Raw genomic sequence first — 27446 nt, 5'->3', positions numbered from 1 at the left:
GCAGTATTTATTACTGATAATTATTCTCTGTCATTTTTATGGGAGTGAGTAAACCTAAAAACACAGAAAAGGGGAAAAAAGCCCAAAACATCCCAGTAAACAGCTTCTCAGAAGTTTAATTGGATTGTATCCTGTCTACACCATGCCCTGCTCAGATTTGCAGTGATCAAGCATCAAAGAAAAGGCAGCAATAAATCCAATCTACATGGCTCTTGTAAAAAGGCATCTATTTGGCTTTTAATACAAAATGACTCAGAGGAACACAGAAGGAAAATATACAAGGCAGTTACTGAATTAAAAAAAAAAAAAGAAAAAACCCAACAAGTTTCAGTCACATTCCATCTTAGGCTTGGATTAGAAAACAGGAAACTACAAACCAACCAATGTCTGTTCCTTTGAAAAAAACATTAAAAAAAAAAAAAAAAGGAAAAAAAAGAAAACAGGAAAAAAACCAAACAGTCCCTGAAATCTGGCAGATGGGTTTGAGGCCACTGGAAGCTTGCCTTAATCATCCTGGTGAAATGCGATAACACGTGGTTGCTGGAGTATGGCCGCCTCCTCCTAGTTTCTTGCTAGTAATGGTCTTCATTGAAGGGAGAATGCTGGCCTGAGCACCATTTGATGCCACTGACGCAGTCTGAGGTCTCAAGGTCAAGCAGCCTTGGAGTCTTCCATTCCTTATCTTCACTGAATCTCCCCCATATACAGTCTCTTGTCACTGGAGGCTGAGAGAACTGAGGTGAAAAGAACAAGAGGATAACTGGAAATAATGAAGGCTCAAGGAGAACTGGTGCTCAAGGGCTCTTATGTCAAGAGCCAATTTTGGTAGAAAAGAGCAATTGGATTTAGCTTAAATCCCCCTCCTCCTCAACACCATTCACAGGAAACTGTAGCCCAGCTTTTCAATCCACGGCCTCTCAAAATCACCAGGGTGGGCTGTGCTACGGGAAATACAGTATCAGGCTATAAGTCCTGATGTCTCTTGTCAGTCAAATCCTAAGAAAAAGTCTGTCTAAGTTACTCTACAAGAGCAGAATCAATGTCTGTGCCAGTCACTTTGAAAATGTGCTTAGCCCTAGAGAAAGTTACAGTTTCTCCTTAAATTCAAAGCTCATTATTTAGTTTAGCTGGCCAATAAAATGTGAGTTAAGTTACAATTAAAATCTGAGTATTAAGAAATATCATTTTTTAATCCAAATATTTCACTGAAACAGACTTGAAGCCAGTAAACTCAAAAGAACTAGACTAACTAAGCTCCCTCTAAGATTAAGAAAATGAAACACTGCGCTTAACTCCAGCACTTAGAACAATGGAGAGACCGTCAATGATACCCATCAAAACTGTCTTCATGGACATTTGCAGAAAGCAGACATCAGCTCTGCCTCTGTATTCTCAGGGCCCCTTTCAGGAGCTTCCCATAGTTTCCCTTTTCCCATAATCAGGACAGACTTACTGATGGGCTCGTCAGGGTGGAAAGCCACTTCGTTGATGGAGCCGGCGTGGCCAGGCAGCTTATACAAAATCCTCCTGCTTGTGGTATCCCACACATACACGAACCTGTCAAGTATCATAAAGAACAAAGCTAAGGCTCTCAGAGCTGAGGACAGAGTAGAAGCGTGGCTTTTTAAGGGACATGAAGCAACAATTAATTTATTCACCCCATATTTATTGAACTATATTCTGACTTTTACAAACTAGAAATATAGATTTTGAATAAGGCATGGATCCTGACCTTGAGCAATTGAGAGGAGGAATAGGAATAGCCAAAAATATAAGCATTAATGGTATTTTCAAACACAAGCTTCTGAAATAGAAAAGAACATGGAGAAGAAAGACGAACAGTTTTTCCTACAGACCCCACATAGAAATCTCCCTTAAAGAGCACCCAATATAGTTAGGCTGTAGTTAACCTCATATGCATCCAGGAGTATCTTGGCAGGATGGGAGCCTAGGTTGTAGAGCCATCTGAATTTCTTAGTATTGTATTCAAATCAGAGCCCAGAGAACAAACAGGAAATTTGTGCTATAGTTCAAACATACATTTGACCCAAATCTTACACTAAATTCATGGGCAGAAAGAATACTGAATTCTGGCATGGGAATGGGACAACAGAAATCAGCTAGTCTCAACTCATTTTATAGATAAGAAAACTAAGGTACAATGACTTTTCCAAGGTGACACAGTTCAGCAGTGGCAGAACTAAAGCTAGAACTTTTAATATATTCCAGTGTATTCTCCTTTCTCTTACTACCCGCAAACACCCTGTCCCCTCCCCAAAATAAATTACTTTGACCCTCAACCTTGCGTGGGTCATTTTAAGCTGAAGGTAAAATAAAGAGATATTATCTTCATATGACCATGCAAAAATAATCTGTTGGTAAATTTTAAGGGCTAGTGGTTTTAAACAGGTTATACAAATTATTTACGTATTTGTTTTGTTCAGTGAACACCTAAAAGGGTACACTCCTCAGTACTTGACTATAAAATGCCAAGTTCTGATGCGACATTAAACGCTTTTGGTCTAAAATGCAAATAAATAAGAGCTTCTTAATTATACTGTTTAGCTCTCAAGAGCTAGGCTCCCTAGGAACTAAATAAAGTCCCAAGCAAGATGGAGAAGCAGGAAGCCTGCATGTCTACAGACTCCTTGGCTCTGATGCTCATGCTCTCCCTACTGTCTTCTTTTCTGCCATGCACAGATGACTGTCATTAATTCAGCTAAGGACAATGAGGCATAGTGAAAAAGTGTATGAGCTCCGCAGTCAGAAAGACCTGGGTTCAGGTCTCAGTGCAATTATTTAATAGCTAAGTAACCTTAGACAATTATTTATTTAACTTCTCTGAGCTTCTTTTTCCTTAGTTGTAAGTTGGAGACAATTTGATCTCACAGCTTGGTTGACAGAAATAAGAAGATAATATATGCAAAGTACCTGGCACACACAATTATTGATAGCTATTGTTATGACAAATACATTCATTATCAAAACAGAAGCACATGAAATCAATAGGTTGAACAAATCCCTCATAAGAGAAAGACTGGCCAGTATTCCCGTAGTATTTGATAGGACTGTTGAAGGGTTTCAAATCTGAACATAAGGAGGTAGGTGATTTGTAAGTAAAGGGGGAATTTGCCGAATCCAGGACAAACTGAAAAGCAGTTTTCTGAGAAGGAAGGATACATTTCCCAGGCACAAAAAGAACAGCAAACCCCAGATCTCTAAAGGTTTACTTCAAGGCCTCACTCTCCATGGCTGCCAATTAGATGCTAAATTTAGAGGGGTTCCATGTCCTCTCCTTACTTTGGCATGGCAACATTCAGCAGGAACCAGGCTCCTTATGTAACGGAGCCGTTTGCTGATTTGGGGCTAACTGGTGAGGAGGCCTGTGAAATCTGGCCAACCCCCAGCAGGTAGAGAAGCAGACCTCCCCAGGGCAGAGCCATGCATCCACATGTAATGTTTAAAGGAACAGTGGGGAGGGAAAGAGGGAAGAGAGGACACTGAAAGTCAGAAAGGGCCAACGTCAGAAACAAAACTGCTCAGAAGAAAAGCTTAGGTAAATATTTAAAAGCTTAACTACATGGGAAAAATAGAGTATCTCTGCTGAAAATAATGTAAAAATACTTAGAATGGTTCTTACTCAGTATGCAAGAGTCCTTAGGCTGTGAAACTGTTTCTTAAGATCTTCTTTAGTAACCTGACAACTGAAAACCCCTTCGATCCCCTCATCAAGCAGCTCTCTAAACCACCAGGACGCAAACCATCAATGTGGCACTGTTTCACCTGGACTGCCCCCTTCATCCCCCAACAACCAAATACTTGTTCATTTTTTCCTGGGACTAAACTTGCCGGGAAAAAAAAGCAAACTCTTCAGGTATGTTCACAAATAGAAAGGTGTGGGGCATACCAAAATGAGGCTTCTCTAAGGCTGCGCTAGGGCCCCAAATAGAAGAAAACCCTGGAATATGCTGAAAGCCCCAGCTAGCCTGTAAAGGATTTGTGATTATAGAATGAATTGTGACAGTTTCAGAAAAGTAGCAGGAAAATCTCTAAAGGGAGAGAAAGCTAGGCGCTAAACCCAGTTTGCCATCAGAGTGCTTCCTCATTCTCTACCATTCCACATCTGTGGCCCAACAGCCTGGGCACCTGCACATCCTTATTCAACCTGTGACTCTCTCCCAAGTATAGGTTGCCATATGCAGGGTAAAATCTGACTGCCATCCTTGAGCTAGGAATTCATTCATGCAATATTCACTAAGTGCTTAGAATAGGTCAAGCCCTACCCTGGGTTCAGAGATGACTAAGAATCACTCCCTGACCTCTAGGGGCATTTACCGGGGATGCCCCACCGTTTGTCTGATTCTAAGATGTAATAAATGCTAATAAAGGTTAGATGTACAAAGTGTGACTACAGTACAGAACAAAGAGAAATTAGTTATGCCCAAGAGGTGAGGGAGAGAGAGGGTCAGGGAAAGTTTATAGACATAACATAGAGGTGATTACTAGCGAGACCTAGGAGTTGGGATAATGGTGAAAAGGAGATATAAGAGAGAAGCCAGGAGCACAAGGAGTGTAAGAACAGGGGAAGTTCCATGTGAGTGAAGCAGCGTGGTGATGCTGGGGGAGGAGAGTACACAATATGTATCTGAATGAACTGAAGCATGGCAGAAGAATTTGATGAAAAAAACTGGGAGTCAGATTATGAGCCTGGATTTTATTATGATGGCAAAGGAATGCAACAGAATCAAAGAAATTGTTTACCCTCCAGGTCTAAAACGTATCCAGAGAGGGTAGAAATGACGTGTTTGTCTGACATGATCTTTAAACCCTTCCTACTGCACATGGCTTCATCTCTGAGTACAGCTATAAGTCTACGTCTACTCTAGCTGGGTATCCATCTGCACTTACTGTATTAAACATAAGATACCTGCATAGCTCCACCGTTCTTTACCTCACACCCAGTAATCCTTACCTGTCAGCTGAGCCAGCTGCTATCTTGCTTCCATCAGGTGACCAAGAACATCTCAGAAGATTCTGAAATGATAAATAAGTAGGAATCCAATGGCTACAGTAAGGTACCAAACCCCTCTTTATTAGGCTATAGAATCACTGAGAAACTTTAAATTTCTTAAATACTTTATTTATTCTCCCCAGAAAGATGATCAGCAATTATCTTACATTCTGTGGCCCAAGACAGCATACTTTATAATTTTATACCATATAAAAACTAACTGTAAAAATGATTAATTTATAGTAAATTAGAGCGGATCTGGCAATAAAATTTTGTTCTGCCCACAAATGGAGGTTCCCTTTGCTCCATTTATCTTGATCCTCATTAAACACTTTTTGTTTATCTTGAAAAAAACAAAAAAACCCACAAAATCCAACAAAAAATAAGATTTTATTTATAAAGTGAAACTGAATTAATGGGCTCTCCAAAGAAAAACATTACTCTGTATTATCAAATTGTGTGGAAGAGCTGCTTTCAAGAGCTGACCTGGGATCTGAGAGTTTAGAAAAAATTTCTGTCTCTCAGAACTTGAGCTGTGGTGCTTACTGAGGGGAGAGGTGCCTTCCCCGGGCTCTACCAGCTGGTCACTGGGATGGTGGGGGAGGCCACCTGGGTAACAGCCACGGGAGCCTGGGTCCCATTTGGTACACTGACCTTAGAGGGTCAAAGTTACCAAGGAATTAAAAGGGTAGGAGGGTCCTGTTGAAATCAGTAGTTCTAAATTTGAGGGTTTGCCAATCCACTATCTATGTGTTTGCGTTCCACCGTATCCTTCCATTAATTTCTGGCAAAAAATTTTCATGGCGAACAGTGTTACTGGAACGCAGTCCCCTAGTAGAGCTACTGCTCTCTATTCTTAGCACCATCTTTTTTTCTTTTTAATTGAGATATAATTGACATATAACACTGTACTAGTTTTAAGTGTAAAACATAATGATTTGATATATGCAGATACCGCACCTTATTAGCACAACCTTAAATGTTTCTTTGAATCAAATGGACAGAAATCCTTTGCTGCGCAGAACTCACCTTTTCAAAATTGTGCACATTCCCTTGAAATACCTTTACACACCTTTCTTTGGGAGCAAATGGCCGGACATCCCAGACCCGCACTGCAAATTCAAATAAATCAAGCAAAATAGTTATCAGCCAGAGCCTCCTGAGAACCCAGCTGAAATTAGTATCATGTCAATGACAGACGCTGTTTCCCGGGGGGAGGTGGACCAACATGGTACATTGCTACCCGGTAAGGTGCTTTCTTTTTTCTATCAGGAATGAAATGCATTCAAGTTCCATTAACTGGGCCAAAGGGCACAGAGGAAAGCTGAGGGGGTAAGGAGGAGAAATAACATTTTGCAATTGATTCCTCTGCCAACCCAAAGAGTCACATCTAGCAAAGCTTTGATATGACAATCTAACTATCACTGACTACTGTGACATTCAATCTACAAAAACCAAACTCAGGACTAACCTTTTCTAATTTTGCTCATAGGGGCACCTGACAGCCTAAACTTGAACAAGGTCAAATATATCAAAAGAGCACTGTACCAAAAATCAGAAAAAGTGAACTTTGATTCTAATTCCAGCTCTGCTATACATATGGGTGGTATTAGGTTAACAGTAAGGTTCTTTGTGTTTTTGTCTCTTCTGTAAAATGAGAATACCCCTTGTATTTTTTTTTTTTTAGTAAGAGTATTTTAAGGATCAAATAAGATGATGTATGTGAAAGGGCTCTAAAAGACTGGAGACAATAAACAAAAATAAAGAATTTGCAATTTTATTATATAGCCATAACAAGAAATTCTCATTTTAATATCCATTTAAGGAATCTCATCTTTCCTTACTATAAACAATGCTAGACCCAGTCAGTGGAAAATCCATCAAAATCAGGGTATGTGTATAAATACCCATGGTAAGCAGTGGCTACAGCTATTGTTAACTACAGCTATACCTATAGAGGAATATGAGCAATGTCATTTTGAGTGTGAAAAACCCCCAAACAATCCTTGAAGTCAGAGAGGCATAAAAAGGCGAAGCTAGGGCCGGCTGAGTGGCTTAGTTGGTTAAGAGCGCCAGCTCTGAGCAACAGGGTCACCGATTCGATTCCCACATGGGCTAGTGAGCTATGCCCGAGCTGAGCTGCTGCTCAGCTGCCAACAGGTGGCAGGATGGCTCAGCTGGTGACAGCATATGCTCCTAACAACAAGGTTGCCGGTTTGACTCCCCCATGGGATGGTGGGCTATCCACCCACAACTAAGATCGAACACGGCACCTTGAGCTTAGCAGCTGCAAGCTGCCAATGGGCGGCTAGATGGTGACTGGACTTGGAGCTGAGCTAGCTGTGCCCTCCACAACTAAGACTGAAGGACAACAACTTGGCTGTTCCCCTTCCCCAATTCCCCAACACTGTTCCCCTTCCCCAATTCCCCAATTCCCCAATAAAATCTTTATTAAAAAAAAAAAAAGAAAAAAAAAAGGTGAAGCTATGTATAAAAGTTTGCTATTGAGCTGAGAATATCATCGAAAGGTAAAAATGTTCATTCATTTAACAAATATTTATCGAGCACCCATTGAGTGTTAGGCAATGCTTTCATTACAAAATGTCAGTGAAAACATTTTAGCTCCTGACAAGCCTATGAACTTGTATACCAAGGGGGAATTACCAAACTCTCCCAATATTAAGCATATAATCCAACAAGTCCTTCTTCTTTTCTGCTATACCCAATCTCCTACCAACAATTCAAAAACAAGCAAGGAAAAGACAAGAGTGCATGTTTGTGTAAATTCAAAATGTTGAGATGTTTTATTGAGGACCTTTTGTCCCACCAATGCTTTGGAGTCTGGAGGGAAGACTGGCAGAAAGAGCACAACTGAGAAATCAATAGGTCTATTAATTATCCAAGTTTGGTGCTCTCTGAAAATGCCTGAGAATTGCCTTGGATGGCTCTCTAGACTCACCTTTTTTCAATGAACTAATCACCAAGAATTTCTTGTACCCTGCTTGAATCCATAGCATACCAGAGCTAAAATGGGCCTTAAAAGTAAAGTCCAGTCCTCTTTATCAGTGTAGAAACTGGTACCCAGAGAGGAGAGATGTTATATGCAAAGTTCTCAGGGATTAGATGGCAGATCTGGGACGAGAATCCTGGCTTCTGGACCATCTCTCCTAAAGCTTTTTCTACTATGTGTTCCCGGAATTGCCCTGAAAATCTGTGAGCCATTCTTACTATGCCCTTGGACCCTCATTTATCCTAGCACACATTTCTAGCATGTGCCTACTTTCTTCAGGGTCCACAGTGGCTGGGCACTTGAACTGCTTTCCTTCCCAAAGTTACCTGTATTGTCCATTGCATTGGACAAGAGGTAAGAGCCTTCAGAGCTTAAACTCAGGCCAGTCACTGAATCTGCATGGCCTCTCATGGTGTAAGTCAGCTTGTTCTGACGCAGGTCCCAGACCTGCAAAACAAATCAAACTATGAACAGCAAAGAAACAAAGTTACTAAAAAGTCAACTGCCTACAGAAATTGGTAACTCCTTCTTAATCTAGCTCTGGGCCAAGAATGATTTTACCACGAAATATAGAATTTTTACCAGAGAGGAAAAACTTTTCTCTTTCTAAAAAGGGAGTCAAAGTTACTATATTTGACTAGATAGGTACAAACCAATGAATGTCAAATATTAAGGTAAACTTTAACCAACAAAATAACAGAACTTCTAGCTTATTTTCAAATCGTAACAAAATATATCAGGAACTAAAAAACTAGCACTTAAAATGCTAAAACTATGATTCTTAGCAATTAAAAATAAACTATTATAACTATATAAGAAAAACATGTCATCTGAAAAAGGAATTATGGTTGCATATAAAATGTACATAACAAGGTAATATGCAAAGATATAGAGGCTTAAAAATTTTCATTTAATGTCATAATATGTATATACATACATACACACATATACACACACTAAGAAAAAGCATATTTATTAAAAAGAAAAATAAATTGCAGATTCACTGTTGCCTGGGTAGGAAAGGTAAGAAAAATGGTGAAAACTCTAATGTCAAACAGAAAAAATATTATGGTTTATTAAGTTCATAAACACATTGCAGCACTATGAGTTCTCATGCTAGAGACAGGACAGCAGAGTGGAAAGAGTGAGGATTTAGCATCAGACTGAACCAGTCTTTGCTACTTATGAGTTATGTGCTATTGGTCCACCAATCCTCTTTGAGCCTGTTTCTGGTCCTGTTTCTGGTCTGTAAGATGGGAATAACATTCACTTCTTATGGCTGTTGTGAGGATGACAAATAGAATGCTCAGCAGATACATATATATGCCTGGCACACTGAAGGCCCTCAATAATTGGTAGCTATCATTAAGCAATGCCTAAAAATAACTCTGAAGACCAAATGTAAAAATGTTTATATAAGGAGCTATTAAGTAAATAAGGAAAATACAAAACAGTATTTATATTTATATAGAATGCAACTATGTGAAAAATACATTAAAGCCAATAGAAATGGTCTGGAATGTCATATAGAAAAAGAACAGCGATTCTGTTAACATCATTGGCACGACACAAAATTTCCTCCAAATCTGATTTAATATTGCCATGTAGTTTTTCTCAGTGAATTTTTTTTTCCTGTCCCTTTAAGCAAGCCGCTTTTCTCATCTAGAAATGAGTTTGGTGTTTTATGTCAAGGTAATGCATAAGGCAGACAACGCCACTTTCCCCATCAATAGCTCATTCATGTGTGGAACCCAACACATTTATATACAATCATTTTTGTGTCAGGATGTTTGCTGCCTCAATAACCAGGAAAGCTTAAAATGGCTGACATTTTTTGTTCGAGCTGTTGATCCTCCTCTTCAGAGAAGACATTGTTGAAATGTTTAGCTTTGTAACAGCTAAAAGAGTGCAATTTTCCAGCCCTCACAGCACTTGCGTGCTATTCTATTTCCAGACTTTCCTCCTTGAGGCTCGCACACATTGTTTGTGCAGGGCCAAAATGTACTTGGGATTTGCCACACAAAGAGGAGGGCACTAATTTAAGCAAAATATTTCATAAATGTCCTAATCAACTGTTCAGTGAACGTCTGGGCATCACATTAGTGATAGGCACTGTCGGAGATTAAAAAAAGATATAATCCGTGCTCTCAGGAGCTTTCAGTCTAGTAGGCAAAACAGACACGTAAATAAGAAAAGAGAGGCCTGTACAAGGGGCAATAGTAAAGAGGGCAGACGGACTAACTCTCTTGTGGTCTGGGGATGGCAGTGAGAAAGGGAAGTTTTCACAGAAAATAAAGCATTTGAGCAGGGAATGAAAGAAGAGTGAGCTATTTTTTTTACTTAGACAAAGTAGAAGAGTATTCCCGGTAAACATAATGTGTAAAAGCATGAAGAGAGGCATGAAGAAATTGCTGGATTGCAGGCAATTAGGCAGAAAAGCAGTAGACAATGCTTGAGAGATAGGCAGGCAGAGGCCAGCTCAAAACCATGGAAGGTTTTGAATGCCTGGCTTGGACTTTTATCTTCCTTACTGGGGAGCCACAGAAGGTTTCAGAGTAGTAGAATAATTTGGTTAGATTTGCATTCCAGAAGGATCCTTCAGGCCCAGATGATTAAAAGGATGAGAGCAAAGGCTGGGAAATCAATTCTATTCTATCCCCTTACACACTACATTAAATACAAACAAAACAAACAAAAAAACATCAACTAAACTCCCATTCGGACTAGAGCTCAGGATGATAAGAAATGCCACAGTATTGCCAGCTTGACCTTCAGGCCATTAAGCAGAGGCACATCTTCTTTTATTCATTTCCCTCTGATGCCCCAATCTCATACACAAAGAAACCAAGAGGCTGGCAGGAACAGAACTGCTCAAAAACACACACAGAATCTGTTCCCTTCAGATTTTAAAAGGGGCTCCCATTCCCTAACTGTCCCCCCTTTTTCAGAATAGGTAGCGCTGAGAGACTGAGAGGCAAACAAAAAACAGGCGTTTTAAGGAGCACCTCCTAATGTAGTGAGGCAGCACAGTGATTTGTCAAACAACTGCTCAAGCCTGGTAGGCCCCTACGTGCTTAGAAGTACTTGTTAATAGACTAGAGGTAATATGATAGAATAGAAAGATTATTAGCCCTCTAGCAACAGATTTCTGGTTACTGGCTATACCAATGACTATGTGAGTGATCGACTATGTAATTTTAGCCATCACTTAACCTGTTAGGGCTTCAATTCTGTCATCTATAGAATATGAGGGAACTACATGTCTAAGGTCCCTTTCAGGTTTGACACTCTGATCTGTTTCTGATTGAAAAGAAGCCTCTATTTTGCATTTTTTAAAAAATTTATGAGGGCCTGAAGATAATTAAGAATCTTTCTTGGTCCAGGGAGTTATTCTTCCCTAAGCATGTAAGAATAGGTGGTGTTAGGTAGGGAGAAGACTGAAATTTTAATGGTCTCACATCTTTCCAGCATACCCCTTAGTTACATAGGAGCAAAATAAAGTCAAATAACTATAGCAACCTTATTTCAAATACTTTCAATATAAACTGCTATTGCCAGAAAACAATATAGGAACCTGTATCCAAAATATGAAAGAAACATCCTTATACTTGTTAACATGTTAATTTTCATCTAGAAATCTACTCTAAGGGAATAATTAAATACAAAAAGTTTCATGCACAAATATGTCTACAGCATAATTTGTAATAGTGACACATATGAAATAGCCTAAACATCCAGTGACATGGCTGTCACTTACTACATTATCAAATATTCTAATAAAAGTAAAGTGATGATGATGGTAGCTAACATATATCGAACATTTACTATGTAACTACCAAGTTGCTGGGAATATTATACTCTTTACCTCATTTAATCCATACAACAATTGTATGAGATAGGTTGATCATTCGCATTTAGAGATGAGAAATGGAAACTCAGAGAGATTAAATAACTTTCTTTCTTAAGATTATATAGCTAGTAGGGGAGGGGGTTGTCACTTCGAGGGGTAAAAAGTATAACTATTGCATTGTGTTGTACAGCTGAAACTAATTCTAAAAAATGTGTATTTCATAATAAAAAATAATTTAATAAAAAAATAATATTGTTAAAAAAAGATTACATAGCTAGCAATTAAGTGGCAGAATCAGAAAAAATGATCCCAAGTTTTGGGGTTGTTATGTACATCATGGTAACTAAAGTTAACAATACTGTTATCGAATACTGAAAGTTGCTAAGAGAGTAGATCCTAAAAGTTCTCATCACAAGAAATAAAAAAATAAGAGTGATGTGATAGAGAGCAAGTAGGAGGGTCTAGTTTAGTCTAAGAAATCCTCTCTGAAGAGAAGATATGAGCTAAGATTTGAAGACAAGAGTGAGCCAACCATGGCAATATTGGGGGGTAGGGTGGATATTCCAGACCAAAAATTAGCTGTATGTTATTAACTACAGAAAAAGACAGGATGTATACTGAAATAATCAAGAGTGACTGAATTTGGATGATGAGGCTAAGCGACTTATTTTTTTTTACATTTTCTAAATTTTCTTCAATGAATAAAAATTAGCATTTTCACTACTAAAAACATATAAATTGTAATAAATAATTTTATCTTAATTTTTTATAATTTTGTTCCCAATAAAGTTGATTTATTAAATATACATTTGAATACAATTTTTACATCTCTGAAAAACTTTAAAGGTAAATAAGCAGACAAATAGGAAGGTCTATCCTGATTTTTAGTTTGGAAAATAAGATATACTATATCTAGTGCACAAACAGCTGCCAATGCTGACAAGAGGAGGCAGTGATACTGAGCAGTCACACAATAAGGATGTCCCAGTTTTTGTAACACCATGTGCACTTCTAATAAAAATATTCCCTGAAAATGAAGCACTGGCAGAAAAATTTGAATGTTTGTGGACAGAATAAAGACTTTTTAGAATGATAAAGACTACAAAGCCATGATTTAAACTTACAACATTAACTGCTGTATTCAAGGGATTATATTTATACTTCCCTATATTTGAGATTAGTTTGGATTTCAGAACAGAACTGGTGTAAACAATCTACCCTAAGAGAAGGTATAAATCCAGTGTGTATCAGAGGAGACACGGAAAACCTTCAAGTCCTAAAAAGGCATCAGGTAACCCTTTGAGGACTATAGCACGATTGAAGATATGTTTATAGAAGGGCCAGCAACAGTCTGAGATAAAGAGCCACATTTTTTATGATAAAAAGACCTTACTAACACAAGAGTATTATTCTTAGGTTAGTCTATCCCCACAGTGGGACAGACAAATCAAATTCTCATAGCTTAAATAAAAAAAGTCAGTCTCCAAAGGTTATATATGGTATGATTCCACTTATATAATATTCTAGACAAGGGGCTATAGGACAAAGAATCAATCAATGGTTGGTAAGGAAGGGTTAGGGATGTGGAGAGGGTTTGACACAGGGGAGCACTGTGAAATGTTGGGTTGGGGTGACATATTGTTCTGTACCCTGTTTGTGGTAGTTACATGAATCTATGCAAGCATTAAAATTCACAGAAGTATACACTAAAAAAGTTAATTTCCTTGTATGTAAATTGAAACACTAGCAATAACTTTAGAAGTACAAAAATGATCATAGCTTAATGACACTAACCTACTTTCATGCATATAAGAAGCCCTCTAGTGATTTTAATGCTAGTGGGTTCCCAAACATCACTATGGGAAACACTGCATGAACTATTAAGGTGATCTAATTAAGGTCCCATGTTCTAATTCCACATTTTCTACATAGTTGTATGGTGGAAAAGGTACGGGAAGTTGAATTTTGTAAACGGTGAATTTTAAATACTTATTGAGACATGGAAGTGGGGGATGCTGAGTAGATGGTTGTACGCAGTGGTCTGAAGCTGGGAATATGGGGTCATCAGCATGGAGATAACAAAGTCATGGAAGTAGATGAGAACTGTCCAGGGAAAAGGGATATAGTGAGAAGAGCACCTAGGAAAGAACCCTGAAGAATAATGATATTTAAAGAATGCACACAGAGGGGCGGGCCGAGTGGCGTGTTGCTTAACAGTTGGCTTGGGACTCCAGTTCGAATCCCACATGAGGGCCAGTGATGCTGTGCCCTCTACAGCTAAGATGGTGAACAACAGCTTGACCTGGAGCTGGGCTGCTTTGAGTAGCCAGTGACGGCATAGGCTATAGCCCCTGCTGCAGTGGGCTGCTGCAAGCTACTGTGAGTGGCTGGCAGCCACTGTGAGCTGCCGTGAGCAGCTGTCCAATGGCTGGTGAGTGACTGCCTCACCTGGGAAGAGGGCAATGACAATACCAACATGGGCCAGTGAAGCAACGTCCTCCACAACTAGACTGAAGAACGAAAGGACAGCAACTTGTCTGTTTCCCTCCCCCAATTCCCCAAAAAAAAAAAAAAAAAAAAGAATGCAGAGGTCTCTGAGAAGGATATGCCAGAGGGGTAGGAGTATGTTGTTACAGCCAGTAACAACAAAAAAAAGGAATAAAATGATTTACTGGATTTAATAACAAGAGATTGAAGAGAACAGTGTCAATGACACAATGGAGGCTGAAGCTAAACTGCTGAGGAATAATCAGGAAATACAGAATTGAGGAATGAAAGGGAGGTAAGGAACAGAAGACAGTTGAGTGTAGAAAATTCTTCAGGGAAAGATTTCTCACAGGCATTAAGAGAATGACTCTGGAACCAAACTCTCTGAGGTTCCATCGTTATTAGCTGTAAACCTTGAGTTAAGTTGTGCTTTTCTTAGCTCCGTTTCTTCATCTATAAAATGGCATTAATTGTACTTATTTCATAGGGTTGTTGCGAATCATTAATTAAACGAATTAATAATGTAAAGCTTTCAGAACAATGTCTGACACAAAGTAAGCACTACGTAAGTGTTAGACGATGATAACATTATCACCACCGTAACATCTTTGAAGAAGTCTGGCTGTGAAGGGGAAGACTGGCAGGACACTATCAAGAGGATGCAGAGTTGAAGGAAGATCCCCCACGACAACCCTGAGGTAGACATTGTTATTATTACTCCTGCTGCACACATGAAAAAACAAAGAGGCTTAAAAACCTTAAAGGACTTGCTCTTCTGGGGACGGTGTCTACAGGCTTTCAGAACGGTCCAGTGTTTGACATCCCGTCGGAGGCTGTCCTACAATACAGCCTCTCACAAAGCGAGGCTGTTCCAAACCCCTGGTAACAGAGGCATTTTCCTTTATACCAAGAAGGTTGGGAAAGCACCAAGATATGCCTGTGGTGTGTGCCCAGGCCGACTTCGTGGAGTTCATGCTGTGAGACCAAGTTCTAATGAGCTTGTCTAAAATGAAAAAACATGTCAGCAGGGCCTGTGCTGGATCCATGTGTGCTAAATGTGTCTGTGACAGGATCAAGTGTGTTTTCCTTACTGAGGAGCAGAAAATCGTGAAAGCGTTGAAGGCACAAGCATAGTGAGAAAGTAGATAAAAAAAATGAAGTTTTTTTTAAGTTAATAAAACAATTAAAAGGCTAAAAAAAAAAAAAGTTAAAGGACTTGCTTGAAGTCATAAAAACTAGAAAATGGTGGAACTGGGATTAGGACCCAAGCCAATTACTCGAAAGCTTGAGCTACCCCATACTGCCACATGGCCTACTGTCTCTTTTCTCCAACAACATCATTACCTTCTCTCATTCTTAGCTATATATAGACTCTCCACAGCTTCCTTTTCATTGTCACAAAAAAGACACACTGAGAGATTAGGGTAGAGAATCACAAATTGATTCACTGCTATCTCATTAGGTTAACATGATCAAAAAATAAATCTTGAATATCTTTAGGCAGAGAATGCACTCTTCATTTTCAGAGTCCCCGCACGTTAACTGCCTGGCCCTTGACAGCATTTCTACAAGCTGTAACACAACCCTTCACTTAGGGAGTCAATGAGGATAGGACAGAAAGGAAACAAGATCTAAGTTACTATCTTCCTTTCAGTTGGTATTAAGTGAAAGCTACCACAATCAGAAGTTTGACAAGATTCACCTCAGTGAGTAGAGACAGTGAAAGGGAAATATACCACAAACACCAAACATACCTTGATATCATTGTCTATTCCACCAGAAATAATCTGATCACTTGTGTCATTGAAGGTCACAGCTAACACCTGGTAGGTGTTCTGAAAGGTCTGGATGGCAGCTTTTTTCCGGATGTCCCAAAGCTGAAACAGAAGAACAGGAGAGTCTGTATAACAGCACTGTGAGAAGTAACTGCATAGCACACCCCTAAGTCCAAGAACTTTGTGGAGGTGAACACATCCCTAATAGAAGCCCCTTTGGAAACTTTTCCGAGTATCCTAGCAACCTGGTGAGAAGTGCCTACAATTTTGCCAACGTATCTGAAGGTTGGTAACAAATCACTTTGGTTATATTTTCAGACTCCTTTGTTAAAATTTGAATAAACACAGTTAATCACCATACCTTTAGAGTGGAAATACTCTACTTCTTTAGTTCATATGTCTTTAGCATGGCAAGGATATTACACAAGTTGTTTTCAAACTGTAGATCCTACCTTATTAGTTGGCTACAATTTACAATAGCTCTGTGTGTGTGTGTGTGTGTGTGTGTGTGTGTGTGTGTGTGTGTGTGTATGTGTGGAGAGAGAGAGAGAGACACACACACAACCAGAGGTTATATCAGCAAAAATTGCAGAGTAGGGAATGCCACAAGACTGTCCTACAAAAGCAGAGAATTATCAAGCAAAAAAAACCTGGCAGAATCAACTTTATTAGAACTCTAGAGACTAATCAAAAGTTTATAGCAACCAGGAAAACACTTAATAAGGAAAAAAACCACCTGTGTCTTAGGAAGTTTCGTAGTATTTTAACCTACCCTGGCATCATCCCCTAGCTCAGCAATACCTTGGAAGACAGCAGCCCACATTCCCAGTATAGGTTCCTAGTACCAGAAGGAGCGGAATGGAGCTTAATCCTGGTTTTTAAAGAATTGTGGTTGTTTTTACCTGTCTGGTGGCTCCCTGAAGGGTGAGCTCAAAGGGTTTGCTTTTATTTTGCTAACTTGGAACTCTCCCAGGGCAGAAGCATTTGTCCAAAACATTTACAGGCAATGCATTAGCCTCTGGTGGCTGGGGGAAGGGGTAACAGTTGGGACAAACAAAAGACAGACTAAACAGCTTTGGAGGAAAGGTGGGGAAGGGGACAATTTGGAGAAAAAGAGCCATGGAAAGCTCTGATATTTCTGGGACTCTAAAAGGCCACTCACATGCCCAAATCTGGGCACACGTTCAGAAAAGACCTGAGAAGGCCCTACACTCTTACCTCTTAGAGACTGTCAGGCTCCACAAGCAGGAAGTAAAGGCTAAAGCAGAGCTGTAAACTGCCTGGCTGAGAGGTGAAGGCAGTGGCACGCACCCCCCCCCCCATTGGAGAGCTGCTGACCTCACTCTTAAATATTATCTTCAACAATAAAGTTAAAGTAATTACTTGAGGGCCGGCCGGGTGGCGCATTGGTTAATAGCTGGCTTGGCAAGCCAGCTCTGAGCAGCAGGGCCCCGGTTTTGATCCCACATAGGAGGGCCAGTGACACTGCCCTCTACAGCTAAGATGCTGAACAACAGCACAACCTGGAGCTGGGCTGCCGGGAGTCGCCGGCAAAGGCGTAGGCTGCAGCCCCTGCTGCAGTGGGCTGCTATAAACTACTGTGTGTGGCCAGCAGCCGGTGTGAGCTGCCAAGAGCTGCTGTGAGCAGCCGTCCAGAGGCCGACAACTTATCTGCCTCACCCAGGAAGAGTGCAATGATAATACCAACATGGGCCAGTGAAGCGATGTCCTCCACAACTAGACTGAAGAACAAAAGGACAGCAACTTGTCTGTTCTCCTTCCCCAGATTCCCCAGCACTGTTCCCCTCCCCCAATTCCCCAATAAAATTTTAAAATAAATAAATATGTAAAAAAAAATAATTACTTGAAATTGTGTTTAATTAAGGGAGAAAGAGAAGCAAGAAACTGAAAGGATAGAAAAGACAGACATATACCACAATGGAGGATCGTAGAAAAAGAAAAAAACACAAGGACAGAGATAAAGAAAAGACAAAAAGAGAGAAAAGGCAAAAGAAGGACAGGCAGAAAATAAATAAGTTCCTAGATGTTTGTTATAGCAGGCTCCCAATAAATGTTAACAAAATTCATTAGGGCACTCTCATCTCTAACTGCCTTCTGAAATGCCAATTATCAAATCAGCTCTGTTAAGACTCTCCAACTATACGACACCTAGGTTAAGGGCTCTGGGTTTTGGAACGATTCTTAAGATAGAGACTCTTCTCCTAGCCAAGCATCAAGGGGTCCCAAGTGATTGGGTTTATTATAAAAACCATTTAGTAGAAAAACATTTCAAAGCAAATAATTCAACGTCAGTGTCACCACCTTTAATTATGAAAATAAAGCAAATTCATTTAAAAAAGCAACAATTACAAGTTAAGTGTGGCTGTTCAGATGTACTCCTTTGAAGTCCCTCCCAGTTTAATCATTAAAATACCACCCAGAGACCAAAATTATTGTCAAAGAAATAAAATGATTGGTACCACAAAGCAGTGTCCTTCTACGCTCTTGAAATAAGCTATGATTTCTAAGCCTCATTTTCCTCATTTGTAAAATGAGGATGCTGGGCGAGAGCAATGGCTCCCACAATGTCAGACCCGCTACATCAAATCACTGGAAGAACACATTTAAAACTCTGATTCTTAAAAACAAAATACCATTTACATTAGCATCCAAAAAATGAGAAATACTTAGGTATCAATTTAACAAAATATGTACAAAATCTATATGGGAAAAACTTCAAAACTCTGATAAATGAAATCAACTGAATAAATGGAGAGATACTCCAAGTTCGTGGATAGAAAGACTCAATATTGTCAAGATGTTAGTTCTTCCCAATTTGATCTATAGATTCAATGCAAGCCAAACCAAAATCCCAGCAAGTTATTTTGTGGAAATCAACCAACTGATTCTAAAACTTATATGTAGAGAGAAAAGATTCCAAGTTGCCAACACAATATTGAAGGAAAACAACAAAGTTGGAGGATGGACACTACCTGACGTCAAAATTTACTATCAAGCTACAGTAATCAAGATAGTGTGGTTTGGTGAAAGAATAGCCAAATACATCAATAGAAGAGAACAGAGCCCAGAAATAGACACCCATATGGTCAAGTGATCTTTGACAAAGGAACAAAAGGCAATACAATGGAGCAAAGATCGTTCCTTCAACAAATGTTGTTGGAACAACTGGACATCCACATGCAAAAAAATTAACCTAGACACAGACATTAAACCCTTCACAAAAATTGACTCGAAATGAACCATAGACATAAATGTAAAATATGAAACACTTAAAAGGTACCTACAAGAAAACCTAGATAACCGTGGGTATGGTGATGACTTTTTAGATATAACACCAAACGCACAAGCAACAGAAGAAATAATTGAGAAGCTGGACTTCATTAAAACTAAAAACTTCTGTTCTGTGAAAGACAATATCAGAGAATGAGAAGATAAGTCACAGACTGGTAAAAAATATTTGCAAAAGACACATCTGATAAAGGACTATTACCCAAAATATACAAAGAACGCTTAAAACTCAACAGTAAAAAAACAACCCAATTAAAAAATGAGCTAAAGGCCTTAACAGACACCTCCCTAAAGAAGCTACACAGATGACAAATAAGCACATGAAAAGATGCTCCACATCCCATGTCATCAGGGAAATGCAAACTAAACCAACAATGAGATACCACTACACGCCTATTAGAAAGGCCAAAATGTGAAACACTGAAAACACCAAAAGCTGACGAGAATGTGGAACAAGGACTCTCACTCATTGCTGGTGGGAATGAAAAATGGTACGGCAACCAAGTGGTTCTAAAGTTTCAAAGTAGAGAGAAAAGGCCCCAAATTGCCAACACAATATTGAAGGAGAACAAAGCAGGAGGACTGACACTACCTGACTCCTAGACTTACTATAAAGCTACAGCAATCAAGACAGTGTGGTACTGGTGAAAGAACAAATAGATCAATGGAAGACAGTTTGGCAGTATCTTACAAACTAAACATATTCTTATCATACATTCCAGTCTTACCATGAGCTCTTTAATATTTACCCACAGGAATTGAAAGCTTAGGTCCACACAAAAACTAGCACATGAATGTTTATAGCAGCTTTATTCATAATTGCCAACTCTTGGGGAGCAACCAAGGTGTCCTTTAGTAGGTGAACAGATAGATAAATAAACCGTGGTACATCCAGACTATGGAATATTATTCAGCACTAAAAAGAAATGAGCTATCAAGCCATGAAAACACATAGAGGAATCTTAAGTGCATAATACTACGTGAAATAAGCCTATCTGAAAAAGCTACATACTATATGCATTCTAACTATATGTCATTCTGGAAAAGGCAAAATTATGAAGATAGTATAATAATAAGATCAGCAGTTGCCAGGGGTTGGGAGGGATGAACAGGCAGAGCATAGAGGATTTTTAGGGCAGTGAAAATACTGTATGATACCACAGTGATGGATACATGTCATTATACATTTGTCCAAACCCACTAAAAGTACAACAGCAGAAGTAAACCCTGATGAAAACCATGGACTTTGAGTGATTACGGTCAGTATAGGTTTATCAATAGTAACAAGTATACCACTCCAGTGGGATGGTGATAATGAGGTAGGCAGTGCATATGTGGGGCAGTGGGTATATGGGAAATCTCTGTACCTTCCCCTCAGTTTTACTGTGAACCTAAAACTGCTCTCAAGTCTTAATTAAAAAAAAAAAAATCCCATTTCAGACCTATTAAACCAGAATCTGGGTACTTTTTTTAACAGGTTCTTCAGGTGATTCTGACATGCACCCAGGTTGGAAATCATTGGACTAAGTAACCTTTAAGATCCCAGCCTATGATACTAAACCATGTACTGACCTTTTTATACACTAATTTCACAACAGACTTGTAAGACATGTATGTTACTGTCACTATTCTAAAGACTGAGAAACTGAGGATCAGAAAAGTGACCTGCCCAAGATCACACAATTAAGTAAAAAGCTGAGCTAAGAATCCAATTCAGGTGGCCCATTTAATTCCAAGTCACGGTGGTTTGATTCGGTTCTAATATTATTCTACAGGATACTTAAAGTGTCTGTTTTGGGAAATGACTACTAAAAAAAGTTGTGGCAAGCACAAGGGGGAAGGCAAGATAAGGTTCACATGTCACCTCAAACTTCAACACAGGGCTGGCCGAGTGGCTAAGTTGGTTAACAGTTGGCTTAAGAGCGCAAGCTCTGAGCAACAGGGCTGCCGGTTTGATTCCCGCATAGGTCAGTGACACTGCACCCAAGCTGAGCTGCCGCTGAGTTGCCAACAGGTGGCAGGATGGCTCAGCTGGTGTAACAAGACTGCCTGGTTCGATGGTGGGCTACACCCGCCCACAACTAAGACTGAACTCGGCACCTTGAGCTGAGCTGCCACCCGGACGGCTCAGTGGCTAGAGCATGCGCTCTTAACAAGGCTGCTGGTTCGACTCCCACATGAAATGGTGGCTATGCCCACCTGCAACTAAGATTGTAACACAGCACCTTGAGCTTAGAGGCCATGAGCTGCTAATAGGCACCCACATGGAGACAGGTGCCCTCCACAGGTAAGATTGAAATACAGCAACTTGGCTGGTACCCCTCCCCAATTCCCCAACACTGTTCCCCTCCCCCAATTCCCCAATTTTAAAACAAACAAAAAACACTTTAACACAGAGACAGACAACAACACCCACCTTAACTGTACCATCATCACTGCCAGTGCAGACAAGCTGGGGGCCTCTCCTGGCCGGATAACAGGAATTCACAAAGGAAGTATGTCCCTTCAGCCTTTTAACCCTCTCGCCTGTTTCACTGTCCCACACTGCCACAGTTTTATCTGTGGATGCTGAGAAGAGCATACTAGAAGGTAAGAGGAAGAACAAAAAGGAAACCAGTGAATACAAACAACAGCAATCCATCTTTCCCATTTGCCAAAATGTGCCAACCTCTTCAAGATCATGACATACCGTGCTCTGACAGTTTGGCACATGATGTTGGAATGCCTGCCTCACCCTACCTACCAAAATCCTACTTGTGCTTTAGACCCAGTTACAAGGTCTACCCTGGGAAACGTAAAACAAAATTTCCTTCTGTCGGTCCCCGATCTTTCCCTCCTCTGTGATAGACAATACTTGACACATTAAGACATCCTCCCACTTGGAAATGTTAAATCATTCCTTGCTGCAGGAGACACAGACTGTGGCAATTCCTAACCCAGTGGCTCAGCAACTCCAATGCTTTTTGTAAAAATCAATGTTTTTATTTTGTCTCTGAGGATAATTCCCAAGTTATAATTATTTTATAAGACTTTCTTTATTCAAATATTAATAGGAAAAGTGTATACAAGGCTACACTTTGAGTTAGGGAACCCTAGGATTTTAGAGGTCAGAAGTATAAAACAATGAATGTTTACTGAAATACCTAATGGGATTAATTACCTTTATATAAACACATTTCTATATTATCTAGTTATTCTAAAATTATACAAAACATTAAAATGTCTATGATAAACAGTATGTTATGATAAACAGATATATGAATAACATTAAGGGAAAAAAGCAGCAGACAAGATCATATACATAGCTCTAACATATAAGTAAAAACCAAACAGCTGTGAGGAGGAAAAAGGCTTGAGAAAAATGTATTATAATATTAACAGTGATTATCTTTGGAGTGGTAGGAATATGGACTATTTTTTCATTGTTTTGTTTTGTATGAATTTCTCAAAATAATCTTACTTTGATAATAAAGATGGCTAATTTCTACATATAAAATTATTTTGTTTTGTATCTTAAGAAAGAAAACAAATTTGGGATGTTATGTTAGATGATAGAGATGATGTACTTATAAATGCATACATAAAACAATTAAAAACCTTTACTTGGGGTGACAGTGATAAGAGAATAAAGTAATTGCCCAAATGTAGCACTTTTTGACAGCATGGTCTCCTGGGAGAGAAAACTCAAGGATGAAATATGAAAAGATGCCAAGAATTACTATAAGAAGCTACTGTCACTCTGCTATGAAGAATACTTACCTGCCATCTGTGTTATAATGCAGTTCCATCACTGCTCCACTGTGTCCCTTCAATGTTGCATAGTTATCACAGTCACCATAGACATTCCACAACACTGTTAGGGAGAAAGGGGTTCTGTAAGCATTACTAGGCAAAAGGAAATTCATTACTGGCCATAGAAAAGGTATTTAAGAATTTATCTAAAGAATTTATTCTAAAATGAGACTCCCTTAGAATACCATTGGTTCTATCAGCTGGACCAATTTTCCTGACACTGTAATAAAAATAATGCAATATTTTCACATTTCATACGGTAAAACAGTTAATGGATATATTTTTTTAAATCTTAAGTTTCTTCCTATAATATTTAAAAAGTTGGGGGCCGGCCGAGTGGCTCAGTTGGTTAAGAGTTAGCTTAAGAATGTGAGCTCTGAGCAACAGGGCTGCCAGCTCGATTCCCACATGGGCCAGTGATGCTGCACCTGAGCTGAGCTGCCAACAGGTGGCAGGATGGCTCAGCTGGTGAGAGCACATGCTCCTAACAATAAGACTGCCTATTCATGGTGGGCTACACCCACCCACAACTAAGACTGAACTTGGCACCTTGAGCTGAGGTGCCACCCGGATGGCTCAGTGAATAGAGCATGCACTGTTAACAAGGCTGCCGGGTTCGACTCCCGCATGGGATGGTGGCTACATCCACCCGCAACTAGGATTGTAACACAGCACCTTGAGCATAGAGGCCACAAGCTGCTGACGGGCAGCCACATGGCAACTGGCGCCCTCCACAAGTAAGACTGAAGAACAACAAATGGGCTGGTACCCCTCCCCAATTTCCCAACACTATTCTCCTCCAATTCCCCAATTAAAAAAAAAAAAAAAGATTGGCACTATTACTTGTCTCATACAAATATAAGCAGACTGAAAAATGGTGGCACTTAACTAGGACGCCTAAATAAAAGAGACAGTTATCATCCACCCTGAGGTATAGTTATAAACAACAAGCCATAAGAAAATGTGGATATCATGCCAGAAGAAAAAAAGTCAGACGCTTCTTTTACCTTCTTTCTCACTATTCTCCCAAAGTGGTTTTTCTACTTATTTCTCACAAATAGGTATTCCTCACTAGTAGCTAAGACTCTGGCAGCAGATCCTAATGATGTACAGGTAGATTATCCAAGTGAGAAGCCACTTGAGGATTTCCTCTTTCCTTTCCATATGCTAAGATTTTGAGTGGATCAAGAGGACAGCCTCTCACCTTTGGAGAAAGGAAGTTATCTCTCTCCTCATTACTATTAGCCTGTTAAGCCTAGATCTCTTATCTTGCTAAATCAGCTCAATATTCGCCTCCAGGAGGACTTCCCAACTATTGGGTTGTCCAGAAAAGTCATGACGTATTTTTGCAACGAAAAACATAGAAAAAATACGTCATGACTTTTCTGACAACCCAAAATAACGTAACTCCTTTTGTATATACTACAGACCCTGAGTTCTACAACCAAAACCCGTCAGCATTTTTACAACCCTATTTTAGCATGTTAGCCATGTAGTTTATGTGACCAACTCAGAACGATACCTTCTGTGGCATCAAAGGTTTTAAAAAAGAATCACTATTTGGCAGAGAGCTATTACTCCCAATTCAAAAACTATGCCTTACATATCAGTCGGTCAAATCCTGCAGATGCTAAGGTGGATCCGCTGGGGTGAAACTTGCAGCAGTATACTTCCCCTTCATGTCCTGAAAGCAGCATGATTGGAGCTTGAAGGGAAGAACACCTTGGAGGCCCCTAAACAAAAAAGAGACATACAGGGTAGTCACTGCAAAAAGGCACAGGAGGCTGCAAAATTAGGGAGTGGGGAGTGGAGGGAAAAGGCAAGGGAAACCATGATGGAGTGGATTTCTCCTGATTTAGAGAACTGTAACTCTTCTCACATAACTTATGCCTCCAATATAATACTCTCCTGCTGAAGTTTCCAATGTCTGCATGTTACATTAACTTTCCTCCTCCCTCACTCACTTTACTCCTGTCCCATAGCCAAGTTTTAATTGCTTAATCATGTTAAATTCATTTCTGTCTCAGGATCTTTACACTCTTGTTGCCCCTGACAGGAATCCCCTTCCCCTAGATCTTCCTGTGTTTGGCACCTTTCAAATGATTCCTGTTCCAAAGTCTTTCCTTGATCACTCAAACTCAATCAGCACCCCACCTCTCCTCTGAATTCCACTAACCCTCACAACACTTATTACCTGAAATTACCCTCCTTATGAATTTGTTTACATATTTTCTTTTTCTCCACTAGGAAAGCTCTGTGAATGCAGGGATCCTGCCTGGGTCATTCAACACTTTTCCCAAGTTCTAGCTCATTTAATGAATGAATGATTGAACTGAGCTTCCCAATATCCTGCAGGGTACAGCTTATTAGAGGAAGCCCTTTTGATTATGGTATTAACACTAAGCCTAAGCTTGGGCAATACACTGAAACTTGGGCTGATATTCTTGTCAGACAGATTAACAAGTACATTATCAAAAATCCCCAAATCGTCAGTAGTTTTCAGCTTACGCTTTATTAAAAAAATAAAATAAAAAATAAAGTATGTGCCAGGCACTGTTCTAGGCACTGGGAAAACAGTACCGAACAAAATAAACAAGAGTTTGTGTTCTATAATAGGGAAGCAGGAAGAGAAGGAGGGGGAGAAAACAAACAAAAGGCAGCAATGTGGGTTAGTGAGTAGGGGGTATTGCAATTTAAAACAGGGTAGTCAGGAAAGCCCTCACTAAAAAAGAGATATTTGAGCGAAGATTTGGAGGAGCTGAATGTGTAAATCATGTGGACATTTGGAAGAAGAGCATTCCAGTAGAGGGAGCAGCAAATGCAATGGTTTTGAGGCAGGAGCATGGGAGCCAGTGTGGCTGGAGCAAGGGTGAGCAATGGAAAATTGGAATATCAGAAACGTAAAGGCAAAGAGGGCAAGTGATTTTTAAGATTTTAAAGATTTTGGTTTTACACTAAATGAAGTGGAAAGCCACCAAAAGTTTTCAGCAGAGGGTAACATAATCTGACATTTAGAAGGATTCCTCTGGCTGCTGGATTCAGACTAGAGGGGCCACACAAGAGCAGAAAACTGGAATACCAGTTAGGACCCTACTGCTGTAATGCCAGGTGAGATAAGATAATAAGAGCTTAGATCAGGAGCTAGCGATGGAGGTGGTAGAAGTGGTAGAATTCTGGATATATTTTGAGGATGGTGCTAGCAGAATTTGCTGACCCACTGCTTGAGGAGTTGAGAGAGAAGACACAGATTTCTTTATCGGAGCCTAATAGCACAGGAGAGGTGTGATGCTACACCTATCTTACAAGAAATGTAGTAGTTAAGAGCATGGGTTCTGATTTAAAATCTTTTACTAGATAAAGAATTTGTTTTCCCATCTACAAAATGGGATAACAGTTCCTGAAACTCTTAGGTCAAGACTAATGGAGTTTTCATTAAAAAAGCACTTAGTACAAGGTCTCAATGAATGCTGACTATTCTTTGGCTGTTAAAACAGTGTTGAGAAATAAAGGGGGAAAAAAACAACTTGCCCAAAGTTCCAAAGCGAGCCAGTATCATTCATGTCCTTCCTTCCCCCATTCATTCATTCATTCATTCATTCTTTTTCTTTCATTCACCCATCCACTCTACAAACTTTTATGAATGCTTGTTTACTCTATCCAGAAGCCCTGGAAGATTTAGGATGCGAAAACCCCAGTCATGATTTTGAGCTCAAGATCTTTAACTTTAATTCTAACGCCACCTTACAGGACGGTCGAGAAGCTGAAAACGGGGTAACGTATGGAGCGTTTACAGGGTGCCGGCCACTTTTACAGTGTTTTTCTGCTTTAACTCCAGGTAGAGATTCTCGTTCCGCCCTGCAGTGCGGAGAAACGGGCCGGTGCGGGATCACCCGATGCAGGAGAAAGGAGGAAGATGAGCTGAGGGCCGAAGGCCGCCTGCTACTTCACTCACCGCTTGCAGCAAAGCTCCCGGCGCCGCCTGCTGCTGACCCGCTCCGGGGCCTGACACCGCTGCTCCCAACAGCAACTCATGCCGCTGCCGCTTGACTGGAACCAGCGGCAACTCTGGGCCCTTGCGCTTCTGCTGTTCTATCATGGCGGCAGCCGCTCTCCTCAGCGCCGCCGCGGACCGCGCCGACACGCTCAGGCACCGCACGATTGGTTCCGACTTAGTCTTTCCCTTAGAATTTCCGGCTTGGAGATGCCAATTGG

At 40.0% G+C, this 27446-nt stretch overlaps 1 protein-coding gene and 1 pseudogene across 1 annotated transcript; one reads left to right on the top strand and one right to left on the bottom strand.

Annotated features, from left to right (window-relative positions):
- Positions 1 to 96: 96 nt before the first annotated feature.
- Positions 97 to 27390, bottom strand: SNRNP40 (small nuclear ribonucleoprotein U5 subunit 40). Its single transcript, XM_019656957.1, has 10 exons — positions 27187 to 27390; positions 24838 to 24967; positions 23202 to 23295; positions 21859 to 22024; positions 16113 to 16235; positions 8348 to 8468; positions 6041 to 6123; positions 4973 to 5034; positions 1454 to 1557; positions 97 to 734 (listed from the first exon to the last, which is right to left on the bottom strand). Exons 1-10 carry the CDS (start codon positions 27328 to 27330, stop codon positions 685 to 687), a joined length of 1077 nt encoding a protein of 358 aa, XP_019512502.1. The 5' UTR covers positions 27331 to 27390; the 3' UTR covers positions 97 to 684.
- Positions 14830 to 15540, top strand: LOC109390481 (60S ribosomal protein L34 pseudogene; annotated as a pseudogene).
- Positions 27391 to 27446: the final 56 nt, after the last annotated feature.

This window comes from Hipposideros armiger, unplaced genomic scaffold (assembly GCF_001890085.2).
Source record: "Hipposideros armiger isolate ML-2016 unplaced genomic scaffold, ASM189008v1 scaffold_10, whole genome shotgun sequence".
In the NCBI taxonomy this organism is placed as follows: domain Eukaryota; kingdom Metazoa; phylum Chordata; class Mammalia; order Chiroptera; family Hipposideridae; genus Hipposideros; species Hipposideros armiger.
This window is presented reverse-complemented; position numbering and strand designations above follow the sequence as displayed.

What these genes read in the sequence shown, in the direction of transcription:
- SNRNP40 (XM_019656957.1), bottom strand. Translation starts at nt 27,330, where the DNA reads ATGATAGAACAGCAGAAGCGCAAGGGCCCAGAGTTGCCGCTGGTTCCA. An exon ending in ATGTGCACAATTTTGAAAAG is followed by an intron (nt 5,035 to 6,040) that starts GTGAGTTCTGCG and finishes TTATCATTTCAG; the next exon opens with AATCTTCTGAGATGTTCTTG. An exon ending in CCACCCTGACGAGCCCATCA is followed by an intron (nt 735 to 1,453) that starts GTAAGTCTGTCC and finishes TTTTCACCTCAG; the next exon opens with TTCTCTCAGCCTCCAGTGAC.